The sequence below is a fragment of the Leptonychotes weddellii genome, chromosome 12 (assembly GCF_054177405.1).
Source record: "Leptonychotes weddellii isolate Sample4059 chromosome 12, ASM5417740v2, whole genome shotgun sequence".
Taxonomy (NCBI): domain Eukaryota; kingdom Metazoa; phylum Chordata; class Mammalia; order Carnivora; family Phocidae; genus Leptonychotes; species Leptonychotes weddellii.
In genome coordinates, this window is record NC_138380.1 from 74,543,548 (window position 1) to 74,557,215 (window position 13,668).

Below are 13,668 nucleotides of genomic sequence, written 5' to 3' on the forward strand. Positions count from 1 at the left end.
TGTCAAGTCACAAGAATTCTACAGGCAAGAAACCGGGTGATAAAATTACTCAGCGGCAAACATGTGCTACCTTTCATTAAAAAGGAAGGGCAGAGTCCAGCACCTGGAAGGTGGAGCAGGATCAGAGGATTATTCCCAGGTCTTGAAACCTCATGTAGTTTGGACAGTGCAGGGGACTGGATGACTCCTTTTTTTTGTTCCACTTTCTTTCTGAACAGGAAGACCTATAACTGGATACTCTGTGCTTGTCCCACCATTATATTATACGAGCAGATGACATGTTCTCAAGTTTCACAGGTAGAGAGGAACTTTGTCACAGGATGGATTATATCCAGAATCTCACCCAAAGTGAGTTAGATCATGAGATCTGGATGAGATTTTGGACACTGTGCTGATGCTTTCATGGGCTGAGACTCTGGGAGATGCTGGAATTCGGTAAATGCATTTTATATAAATCTTTAGCAGCCAGAGGGCAGACTGTGGGAGGCAGAGTAATAGCTCCCAAAGATGCCCACGTCCCAATCCCTGGAACCTGAGAACATGTCACCCTACATGACAAAAGAACTGTGTAGATGTGATTAAGACAAGTCTCCTGAGGTAAGGTAGTTATCCTGCATTATCCAGGTCCAATGTAATCACAGGGTCCTTGTAAGTGAAAGGACCAGCACAAGAGCAATGCTACAAGAGAAAGACTACCAGCCACTGCTGGTTCTGAAGATGGAGAAAGATCCCACGCGCCAATGAAAGCAGGTAGCCTCTAGATAGAGGCTGGAAAAGGCAAAGAAATAGATTCTCCTCTGGGACCTTTAGAAGAAAATTAGCCCTGCTGACATCCTGATTCTAGCCTTGTGAACCCCATTTTGGACTTCCGACCTCCAGGAACGTAAAGTTAATTATATTTTACATTGTTTAAAAGCCACTACATTTATGGAATGAACATCCACCTTAAAATGATGTTTGCCTTATTTCTGCTAAGATTTTTAATTAGTATGTAACAAGTTATGACAGAAGGCTAAGCAGAACTAAGGTGCTGCTGACATTAGTTCATACAGCTCAAATGCCATCTGGGATCTGAGCTTCCCCAATGTCACACTGTGGGAAGTCACACATTGGGTAGCTGCAGGCCAGAACAGGTGACCAGGAAATACGTGACCCAGAAGTGCAACAAATACATTCAGGTCCTCCCATGGGAATCTATGGTAGCTTGAACTTTCCGAGGCTGAGGCACACGTAAGAAAAACAGTAAGATTGTGGTTGGATGCTCACTTTTTGTTTAAAAAAATCATAGTAATCATTTTCAGGTTTAAATAACATCTCCCACTAAATCCTAGAAGACAAGCATTATATTTCCAAACATCTACTAAATCCTATAACACAGGCATTAGATTTCCTATCACTGATAAATTTAACAGGACTCATGCTCTTTATTTATGGTTAAAAGAGGCCAAAAATAAAGATTACAAAATGAGAGGTACAAAAGAAAAAAAATGTAAGGAATGACATAACAACTGCAACATAGCAGACTTTCCTCCAATGAATATCCGCTGTCATTTTTCTCTAATTTCTCAAATAATATAAAGGGCTGTGAAAGGTTCTCATAAAAATCAAAAAGAATTCTTAAACCAATTTGCTTTTAGATACCATGTGCTTATTTTGGTCATCACATGCTGTTAATATTCCTTTCTGGTTTACTTTGTTTGGCTGGATAATTATTCCTATCAATACTGAAAATGGCAAAGTATATGGTTTATATTCTAGGTTAAGTCCTAATTCTACACTAGATATTAACCTAATTAGGAACTACTTAAGCACATGACAAAGTAAATGGTTGTTAGGGATGGATACAAGTACAACTTACAATGATTCTGCCCCTAAAGTGTCCACACTAGTCAGAGAAACAGGCAGGGCCCACAGCTAAACAACACTAGAAACAAGAGTGCAATATGCTTCGCCATATGCCAACTGTCCCTATCTGGAGGAGGAGGATGACCTGAGGAGAAGAGTGTAAGGATGGAGGAAGGGAGTCTAGAAGAAAGTTTTTATTGCGCAGGCAATGGAGAAGTCAACAAAGCTTTCTGAGCAAGGAATTAGCATGATAGGAAGAATAGGCTAGAGGCAAAAGACCAGAAGCTGGAAAGCCTTCTGGAATTAGGCCGCCAGAGGCATGGGAGAACTTGAAACTACAAATTTTAAGAATGAGAATCAGAAGATACAGAAAAATCAGCCCTTTCAAAACACACTTTAATACCACCTGTAGTGTCTATCAAAGTAATTGTTAACCTCAGGTAAGTGAGTGACGGAGAAGCACAGAACCCATGTTGAAATACCAGGTCCATTTATTCAAGGAAATGGGACTCCTGACATCTAAGATCCTGAGCCAATGCTAAGGAAATAGCTAAAGCCAGGCAAAATCCAAAGTCCTGCAATGCCAGAATTGCCCAACAAAGGAAGTCACAGGACAAGTTTAAAGGGAACAAAAAGATTAATGATGTAGCTTCTCAAAGAGATGGTTGCTGGTCGCAATGGAAAAATGTTCACCAAGCAGAAGAGAGCTTATCCCTCACCTCATTTTCACTCCACCTATAATATTTAAAACAAACTACAGAAAGAGAAAGGGTGTGGATTTTTGTTTGTCTGTGAGGATGAGTGGAGAGGATAATGAGGTGGAGTAAAGGAGATTCAAAACTCAGCTTCAGAGTGAGATGAATAATGAAGAATGGATGAAAGTTTTACTTTTGTACAATTAACCCTTTACATCTTTGAAAATTATAACAATATTTAAGAAGCGCCCATATGCATAATATAGTCTCACTGAAAAAAACAGCCAAAACCTAATGATACAGCCCTTAAAAAATGATAAACCATAACATCCTCAACGGTATGACAATAAAAAATGTTTTCTCCTCAGGCAATTAGCCATTTATAATGGAAAGAAAACTTTTGTTATAAAAATATGTTTTTCTGTTTAGGATTTTATTCTCATACCAATGCCTGGAAACTAAACCTAAAGACTTGAACCACTCTAACCCTGACCTAATTTCCCTTAGGTCAATGATTAGACTAGGTCCTCTCTTTTTTAAGGCCTAACTCACTGTTCCTAATATGGATAGTCAAATATCTCTGATTTTCAAAAAAAATTTAAATTATAATAGACACCCAGTACCAAATTTTTTTCTAATAATGTGCATCTCATATCTGAATCTCTCAACCCAGATGTCTAAAAGACAATACATACACGCCTCAAGAAAAAAATGCAATACAATGAACTATTTAATATATTATCTTAACTATACTTTGGATGTTTTCCTTAAATGGAAAAAATTCATTTGATGAAAAAAAATAATTGAAGAGGAAGACGACCTGATATAAATGGAAGTGACAGTGGTTATAGATTACCTAGAAAACCATTTTGTATTTCCAGTTGATTCAGTTGTGGTTTTTTTTAAGATTTTATTTATTTATTTGATAGAGAGACGGCGTGCCAGAGAGACAAGTGGGGGGAAACAGCAGAGGGAGAGGGAGAAGCAGACTCCCCACTGAGCAAGGAGCCTGATGCGGGGCTCGATCCCAGGACCCTGAGATCACGACCTGAGCCGAAGGCAGATGGCTTAACCGACTGAGCCACCCAGGCACCCCTCAGTTGTGTTTTATACGGAATGATTTCATTGAGCTAGTTACACATACGACTTTAAACATCCAAAAAAGAACCAAAGGTCAAAACTTCACTGCTAAAGACAAATTAGGGAAAAAAAAATGTTTTGAAACATTCCAAGAATAAGATTTATGAAATAAGCCAACATTTTGTTTATAGGAACTAGAGTGCTGGGACCCTGGGCAAAAGGGTAGTGTAGGAGTAAGATCAGGAGGAAGAGGAGGGAGAGCTGGGCCAACAAGACAGGGTTACAAAGGGATTTCTACAGAGAGAGGAGATGCGGGGAAAAGCAAAACACCAAAGCTAGAAAGGACAACTGAAGGAATCCAGTTACCTAAAAAATTTTAAAAATCATTCTGAAATCTTTCTATCATTAGTGGTATAGAAAAACAAAATCTCAAAATTTCTTCTGAAAATCATGACTCTGCTACACCTTCCTCCTAACTCTCACTATAGCTGGTTGTAGACGTGCAACTTTTACTTTTCTACATTATACATTCAACTATACTTGCTTGTTAATCTAGGCTCTCACCAGAGATTAATTTTTACCCCCAGGGGATTTTGGGGACTATCTGGAGACATTTTCAAGGATCAAAGGTTAAGGGGGCTGCTCTTGGCATCTAATGGGTAGAGGCCAAAGAACATCCTACAATGCTAAACATCCCACAACGTACAAGACAGCCTGCACAACAAAGAATTACCCTGCCTAAAATGCCAATAGCGCTAAGGTTGAGAAACACTGATTTCTTCTGAATATAAGCAAAAACGAACTCCTCTGACCTTCATCCTAGTCCATCTCTCTCCAACAGACATCTAATTAAAGCATTTTTCAATTGCTTTAAACATGGTGGATGGCTGGCTCAAACTAGAGTCACACTAAAATTCACTGAAAGAATACATCAGAGCAGGAGTGCAGAAACTGCAAGAAGTTTGTAAGCTTCCTTTTGTTTCATTTTTATCTCAAGCACATCCATATCAGAAGAGAAACATTTACATGTTTCCATATCAAGGTGTGTCTCTTCTATGCTCAATACACTAAAAATACACTGACCCAGGCAAAATATGTTCTTATTAACATAAAAACTGAGGTAAACAGTATTACTGAGAAAGATTTATGTTGGGCGCAAGGGTGAAGAAGGCCACCCGTGTCTTTAAAATGCAAAGTTATTTCACAGTTTGCTAGCAAAATGACTCAGATCATTATTACTTTTAGTCATGCGAAGTTTGCTGCTTCTAAGCCTACTAGTAATGGAGAAAAAAACCCCACCATTTTTCCTGCAGTCATTAAACCAATGAAACAGAAGCTTACTGAAAACAGGTTTGTGCAAGATCTTTTATTATAACTGTTCTAAAACAAAAGCAATCGCTGGAAGTGCAAATGAAGATTCTAAGAAATCTTTCACCTACCTAAATAGCTACGGAGTGTGTATGTTGGGGGTGGGGGGCAAACAAAAGAAAACCCTAACTCACAGATGTACAAATCTTATGCTGTAAATATTTTCCTAATGTATCCTTCAGTCAGAATCCTGGCTTACTCTTTTTTTTTTTTTTTGGTCTCTCCTTTCAAAAAGCTGGAAAAGACCTCCACATAGCGTTCCACCAAGAGAACAATACTAAGAACAAATAAAAGCCTGCCGTGTACCTGGCCAATCTCATTCATCAGAAACCGTGGCAGCTGGGAGAGAATTCTGTTTTCCGCGTGACTCTTTCGCACCTTTCACATAGGTTTCTCCCCTCGAGTATCTGCCTTACCTACTACTGGGGCAAACGTTACCCAACTTTGATGGTTTCCACGTCTCCACAGTAATAAAAATCAAGCATCCAGCAGAGCCTACTTCCTTGGGCAAGGTAAATATAATCAGTGCTCCTTTTACACTTACTAAGTCGCCACAGGAAGTTAACAGGAAGGACACATTTCGATCCCACGGAACCTCACAAAAGGTGCACTAATTTCACAAAGCGAGGCACTCTTGACAGTGGAAAACCACCACCGCGACACGACACCGCGTACGAAGGGTTTTCAAGGGGGGAGGGGTGGTGTGGTTTTGTTTTTTTGTTTTTTTTCCTTGCCGCGAATGCCCCCTTCATCTTCCCCGAAGGCTGAGCTAACTTCAGAGACACCGGGCTTACTCGCGACCCGCTCCTCGGCTCCTCGCGGGGTCCACACCAACGCCTGTGAGTGAAGTGAAGCTCACGCGCCCCCCCCCCCCCACCGCGGGCGAGTTCTCACCGGCCAGGGAGGAGAGAGGCAGGGAACCAGGGAGAGGAGCACCCGCCCCGGCTCTGCACCGCACCGGCCCCGCTCTCGCCCGGAAACCATCCCCCGGCGCTACAAGCCGCGCTCGGCGGCTCTGACACGTCCGCTCTGGGTTTCCAAACGCGAGGGGCCCGTAGCGGCCACCGCGGGGCGCCGCGCCCAGCAAGCCGCTGCCCGACCCCAGGGCCCCCCTCCTCGGGACGCGCCTAGCCGCCCTTACCGAGCAGCAGCAGCTTGACCTCGCGCGCCGCCTTCTCGCCATCCTCACGGAGGTTCCGGTCGATCATCTTACTCCGTTCCACCGCCGCCTTATCCTCGGCGCTCAGCGTACAGCCCATTGTGCCAGGAGCGAGAGCTCGCCGCCGCTCCCTCCACGTCCGACGCGCTGCCTTCAAACACAGGTGAATTCTTTCCTTCCGGGCGCGGGCGTTCGAACACCTCCCGACGCTGGCCACAAAACACCCCCACCCACTTCCTAAACGGAGCGAGGAAAGCGCTGTCTGCAAAGGAGCGAGCTGCACCGCGCGGCTCTTCCCCGCGGCCGGGTTCCGCTCCTGCGTCCCTCAGCGCCCCCGAAGTCCCAGGTTTTCAGGCTCTGGATACGCTGGCTGCCGCCCTCCCGCTGGTGGCCGCGCCGCAGCCTCAAGAAGCCCGGTGGAGCTCGGCGTCCGCGCGCCGCCGCGGCCCCGCCCCTGCCCGCCCCGCCCGCCACTCCACGACCCCTCCCCGGGCGCGCTCCCGCGCACGTGCCCTCGGACAGCACCGCCTCGGACGGGCGCGCGCGCCCGCGCTGCCACCGACCCCGGCGCCGCGCAGCCCCCGAGGGCCCGGCACCACCGCGCGCGCCCCTTGGAAGCGCCCCCGGAACGCCTAACTGCCCGGCTCGCTCCCCTACCTCGCTTCCTCCGTGGGAGTGGGTTAATTTCTTCCCGCTTACTCACACCGCGGGATCTGTGCGGACTTGCCCCTTCGGGGTGCAGGTGGGAGAGCTGCCAAAGTTGGAAGCTGAAAAAAGCCAGTGCTGGGCGTTTGAGCATGCCCAGCTCCGGCAGCCACGCAAGGGTTTTCGAAATGTAAACCTCTGTCGGCTGGCCTTCAGGGTTGTGGGAAATAGAGGGAGCTGGGAAGGGAATGGAGCCATGGTGAAAGCAGAGATGGGGACAGTGGGGAACAGGAAAGTCTGGGAGGGGGCTAGGAGGTTAACTTCCTTCAGGTTTTTCTTTCTGTCCTTTTCCCTCCCTCTATCCATTTTCACGTTTCTTTTCACAAGCAGAGAACATTTTGATAGATTTTCTCATAACTTGAGAAAATGTGAGACAAATATTCACAGTATATTTTATAATGACAAGAGCAATAAAACACACCTACACAAATAAATCTGCTCCGCACCCAAACCTACCTCCTCTGGAGCAGCATGTAAGCTTCTACGCCAAATTTTGGAACCCTATTTATGACCACGGTAGTAAATCATAAGCCACTAGGCATGACATTCCCTTTTACAGGCCTTAGTTAGCCTCCTTGCCCATAAAATGAGTTGGAGTTTATTCATATTATGGTTCCATCCTTCTAGTGCCAACTGGTCTCGGGGAGATAAGCTCGTAGGGCCCTGGGAGGCATTTCACCCAGAATGGAATGAATGAGCGCAGGTTTAAGGTCTGGTCTCTTCTGTCAGTTACACTACACTTTTCCCTTACTGACATTGCAGGATGTTGATTGATTAGAAGACGGGCTGGTAGCAAAGAGAAAAACATCCTCTTTAATGTATTAAAAATTAGGAAATTGCTCTTTGGTTTCCACCTGGAAGTCTTACTTTCTAAAAAGTGGTTTTTTAAAAAAAAAAAAAAAAACTGGCTTGAGTTTTCCATGAAGGTAAGGCTGAGCTGATGCTATAGGCAGAAGTGGGTCACTGAAGCCAGGCCTGTGGGCTAGCAGAGATTGCAGTTTCCTTCTTATTGGACATGCCCTTTCGTGTCCTCTTACAATAGTCAAACCTGCTGGGCTTAAGAGATGCAATTTCAAGAACTGCCTCAACTTTTCCTATGACCTTTTGTAACATAACAACAAAAAGGAGCAAGCTTTAAACTATACTTAATCACCTTCTACCCAGTTTGTATTTCTTGATGCTTTAAATGTTGATGCTCATCAGAAACTCTGAGGTTAAACTTGACAGAGTGAACTTTCAACATAGTGTTTGTGTATTAGCCATTTTGGATTATTGACTATGAGGCCTTTCTCAATATCCATATTGAGTGTAGGGCCAACAACCACAGGAAAAGAGGAAGCAACCATGACTTAATACTGGATGAAGTGACCATAAAATTCATATTTTGGAGAAAAGAAGATACAACAAAACTATCCACATTACCTCCCTCATTTGACAAACTTGTCAAGTAGGTGAGGAGTTAAAATATAGTACACAGGTGAATAAGAACTGAAAATTAGCTTTATATGAAGCTAACCTTCTTAGAGGATACAGAGTAATGGAGTAATCAGTAAGGGGGGGGGAGTCCAAGAGAAGAAAGTTACCAAAAAAAAAAAAAAAACCCCAACTTTAGAAGGAAGCCATAACCAGGATTAGTGAAGGATTTCAAGGGGCATATATTGGTCAGCTGGGGCTCCCATAACAAACTAGGACAGATGGGTGACTTAAACCATGGGAATTTATTTCTCACAGTTGTGGAGGCCAGGAAGTCCAGGAACAAAGCACCAGCAATTCAGGTCTCCCATGAGGACTCTCTTCCTGACTTATAGGTCGTCTCTTCCTTGCTGTGCCCTGGCATGTAGAGCTCTTGTCTCTTTCTCTTCTTATAAGGACTAATTTCTCATCATAGAGTCCCAGACTTATAACCTCATCTAAACCTAATTACCTCCCAAAGACCCACCTCCAAATACCATCATATTGGAGTTAGGGCTTCAACATACAAATTTGGGGGTGAGGGGGAAAGAAAGTCTGTAACACAGTATATTTTGTTTGAGAGGAATAACCAGCTAAAAGGGTTAATACGTAAAATACGTGTTGGGGAAAGCAATTGTTTTATAATTGGAATGTAGTTTGGCTGTGAAGAATGATAGGAAGTGTGGGACAAAGTTGGAGAAAGCTTTAAATATTAAGGTGAAGTGTAAGACTTTATGCAATGGGTGCTAAGTGTTCCTTATATTCTCCTGAGTTGGGTAATAAGTGTTGTAAAGAAGTAGTCTCTTACCCCACAAAACAAATGAGTTACCAGTAAATGGATTGTGTTAGTAATCCACATATGAGGCAGTGAGAGTCACTCAAACTAATAACTTACATAATTATGATGTTGCAAAGTGTGATTCAACAACCTTGTCAAGGAGGTGGAGCAGATATTATTAACTCATCTATTTTATAGAGTGAAACTGAAATACAGAGGTTAAGGCAATCTACTTCAGAGTATTGTTTTCCCTTCTGGACATCATATTTTTTGAACAACTATATTGAGATATAATTCACACACCATATAATTTATCCATTGAAAGTGCACAATTCAATGGCTTTTAGCATATTCACAGAGTTGTACAAACATTATGGCAATCAATTATAGATTATTTTCACCACCCCAAAAAGAAACCCCATCACCCATAGCCATTATCCCCAATTTTTCAATCCCTGACCCCAAGTCCTAAGCAACCACTAATGTATTTTCTGTCTCTGTAGATTGGCCCATTCTGGACATTTTATATAAAAGAAACCATATAGCATGTGGTCTCTTGGGACTGGCTTCTTTTCACTTCACGTATGGTTTTCAAGGTTCATCCATTTGTAGCATGGATCCGGACTTCATTTCTTTTTACTGCTGAGTACTAATAAGCATGATATGTTGAGAGAGTTAATTGTACACCCAAAACTAATATAACACTGTATGCTAACTATACTAGAATTAAGTTCTAAAAAAAGTTAGAGACATGTTAAGACCAATTGCGACACATTCATCTGTGGGCATCTAGGTCTTAAAGTATCTCAAACCTGTGTCATAACTCAAAACTGTCGGACTTTAAGGTGATACATTTAGAAGTATTGGAAGAACGGTACACCAAACAAATTTTACTTTGATGTGAAGAAAAATGGTGTACAATTCCCCCAAAGGGAATAGGCAACCTTAGAAGCTTGCTCATTCTTGATTAAGATATAAACATCTAGACTGGATGATTGCATTTTGGGAAAGATCTAGAAATAGATAAACCTTAAAGATCCCTTCCACCCTTGAGATTCTATATCATTCAGAAGTCAGATGGGATCAGTATCAGAACTGAGATTAAAATTCAGAAACTCCTTCTGGCTTCCAACCTTGTCCCTACTTATCTTGCCATATGACAAACAAGTAAAAGTGGGAAAAGGGAGTGTATCCAAGATGTGTTGGCTTGGTGTGTTGATGGATTAGTGTAGGGATAAGGAGGAACCAGAGAAGACACAGTCAGGACGACCTGACATATATACACACACAAAGGGAGGGAGAAAGAAATCAGAAGGGCAGGGCGTATCTTTGGCTCACACAGGTGAGAACAGACATGGCATGTGGACACTTTTCCATCGCCTACATTGAGGTTTTTGCTTTCTAAGTGAGAAGGAAAGAGTTTGGTTTGGGGAGAGACTAAAAAAAATTAGAAAAACAGAAGGGCTAGCTTGGCATCTATACCTCTCTTTAGCTAGAGCTAGAAAAGCCCAAATCAAAACCATTTCTATTAGAGAAGTGGGATTCTAGGCAAAGGTTGAAAAAGAAAAGCCTGTTGAATTATTACTGAGAGACTTTATAGGACAAGTCGCATTCTTTGGGTGTGCAAGTTACATTGTGGGGCAGAGATAATGTAGAAGCTATCATCTCTGAATGGAACATACCACCTCTCAGGCACCTGTGCACTCATGGACTAAAATTTCTAGATGCAGGGCTTTGGGTATGGACATTCACCTTCTCCTGATGGGCATTGCACCAGTGGCAATCCTCCGTTTCCCTCCAGTAGCTTCACAGACAGTGGCCATGACAAAAGGAACTGGAAAAGAAGAGAAAAAACATGCAGAATATTTAAAAAAATGACTTGAACCAACAAACTTGTCTGGGAGCACATGACAAGATGAGGTCACCTTGGTGGACTCTCAGAATTATTTGGGGAATGCTTTTAGGAGGCTACAGTTCCTGCTAATGCAGGTAAGTCTTGAAGTCACTGTTGATGAGGCCAGGGGAAACTGAAGAAGACAGTAGGACATAGTGAAGGAGGGAGAGGTTTAGGGAAAAAGGGTAATATATGATTTTCAATACATCAAAAAATATCCCCAGGGACAAGTAGAAAGAAAAAGAATTGACAGTAGTGTATGGTAGAAGAAGCTCTAGGCAGGTAATCAGATAAACTTAGAGCAGTTCAAAGCTCTGTTTTCAACTGCGTTGTCTTTGAAAGTCCCTTCACCTCTGTAAACTACAGTATCCCAATCTGTCAAAGTGATTTTATTGAATCAGATCACCTGCCAGGTCCCAATAATTCTGAGTTCCTATGAATCTATCATTTCAACAAGAAGTGGTTGGCAAAGATACAAAAGTACTTTGATGTACTGTTGCGAATGGAATCCATACGATGTAAAATTCCAGGTTAAGTAAGTGCTCTGAATGCAAAGCTTAATGAGGAAACGTTTAAGAATTTTAATCACAAAGAGTGGTAGACACATGGGATGGTAGATGGAGAAGAAGATTTGAGATTTATTGTTTCATTTTAGCCATAAGTCTTCTCAAGTGTTATGCAGGGGTAAGAAAAGAAGTCCTTATGGTACAAAGGAAAGAACACAGCTGCCCCACTTTTGGACCTCAGCCTCTAATTTTTCCACCTCACTCCTGGTGATACCTTCTAGCCACCAATTCTTCAATGCCATCGAGTCCTTCCTGAGCATAGTCCTTTCCCCTGTCCCTCATGACCTGTCATGTGCTGATTTCTCTCATTATGCAACTTACGTCCCATCTTCCACAAGGATAATCATACTTTTGCCACATACCTTCAAAACACCGCCATCATTGTATTCAACAGGGAAAACCTCCAACTTGGTTAAAGTCTTTGCCTGTACGTGTCTGCACCTGCACAGCTGAGCTCGACTGGAAGAAACGCAGTAGTCAGCAACTCTACCCTTCCATTTGTTCCGGCCAAAAATCGGAAGTCAACATTGATTCCTCCCGCCACCCCCCCCAACCCCTATATATCCAGTCTGTCAGGAAATCCTGCTAACTCAGCCTTCAAATAAATCCAGGACATGGCCTGATATCAACGCCCACTGATACACCCTGGTTCAAACTGTCTATGGAATATTGCAATAGCCTGCTCCTATTCGCTCTGCTTTTACCACTGTCTCCTACTATTGTCTAGCTAGCAACTGGAACCATCCTTTAAAAATGTCAGTCAGATATCTTCACTCCTCTACTCAGAACCATCCATTCATTTTCCATCTTACTTAGAGAAAAATCCCATCTAAAGTTCTTATGATGACATACAAGGACTCACCTGACTTATCAAGTTTACCTCTTTCACCCCTAATATTATTTCCTGCCACGTTCCTTCTTGCTCTCTGTGGTTCAGCGTCACTACCTCCAGGATATTCCTTGAACTTGCCAAACACACTCCATCATTGCACCTTTGTGCTTCTGTTCTCCCTGACTGAAACACTCTCCTGCCAGATATCTGCTTGGCTCACTCCCTTATTTCATTCAAATCTCTGTTCAAATGTCACCTTATCAGGGAAATATACTCCCTAAACTATCCACCTGTCACTCTTCATTCCCTCACTATGCACTTCCACTTCTTTGTAACTCTTAGCACATAACCCACATATTTTTGTGGTTGTTTATTGCCTGTCTTCCCTCACTTGAATATGAATTCAGAAAAGCAGAGACTTTGTTTCTTTTGTTTACTGTTTTATCTCCAACAGCTAGAACAGTAAATATCCCCTGGAAATGGATAAATGGAAGAAGCTGGATTTAGAGCATAAATCTAGTCTTCTAAACCATTCATTAATTCATTCAACAAAATTAATTGAAGGCCCGTCATGAGCCAGGCAATGTTCTTAGCACTGGGAATAAATGAGTAAGATGTATTACCTCAGGGTGTGAATGGGGGCAGTGGTTGGAGAGAGATGTTAAATAAATAGGTAAGCTGATCAATTAAACCGGACACATTCAAAAGTAGTTCTAAGTGCTATGAAGATTACAAAACAGAGTGTTTTACAAGACAGCACACCAGTTCAGGTCTTTTGAGAAGGAGATACCAAAACAGAATGAGTGTGAAAGAGGTTTATTAGGGGAAGAGAGGGGAACCGAAAGAGCACCTTCAAATGGGATGCAGCTCTGACACCTGCAGAAGGAGAGAAGGAAAGAAGAAAGACTGGGTAGGAATAGCCTCAGACTAGGGTGCAACTCCGAGAAAATCTTTTCTTTTTTATTGTTATGTTAATCACCATACATTACATCATTAGTTTTTAATGTAGTGTTCCATGATTCATTTTTTGTATATAACACCCAGTGCTCCATGCAGAATGTGCCTTCTTTAATACCCATCACCAGGCTAACCCATCCTCCCACCCCCTTCCCCTCTAGATCCCTCAGTTTGTTTTTTAGACTCCATAATCTCTCATGGTTCATCTCCCCCTCCGATTTCCCCTCCTTCATTCTTCCCCTCCTGCTATCTTCTTCTTCTTTTTTTTTTCTTAACATATATTGCATTATTTGTTTCAGAGGTACAGATCTGTGATTCAACAGTCTTGCACAATTCA

The 13,668-nt window shown here is 42.6% G+C and overlaps 1 protein-coding gene across 2 annotated transcripts in view; it reads right to left on the reverse strand.

Annotated features, from left to right (window-relative positions):
- Nucleotides 1-6,928, reverse strand: part of GNAI1 (G protein subunit alpha i1) — an 84,360-nt gene extending 77,432 nt beyond the window's left edge. Inside the window, exons 1-2 of one of the 2 annotated variants that reach the window (XM_006732952.3) lie at nucleotides 6,805-6,928; nucleotides 6,130-6,298 (exon numbers count right to left, since the gene is read on the reverse strand). In XM_006732952.3, coding sequence (XP_006733015.1) covers nucleotides 6,130-6,247 — 118 coding nt within the window. In that variant the 5' untranslated portion in view covers nucleotides 6,248-6,298; nucleotides 6,805-6,928. Of the gene's footprint in view, nucleotides 1-5,882; nucleotides 5,968-6,129; nucleotides 6,299-6,804 lie in introns of those variants that run through there. The other variant, XM_081800641.1, reaches the window with a different exon arrangement.
- Between the last annotated feature and the right edge of the window lie 6,740 nt (nucleotides 6,929-13,668).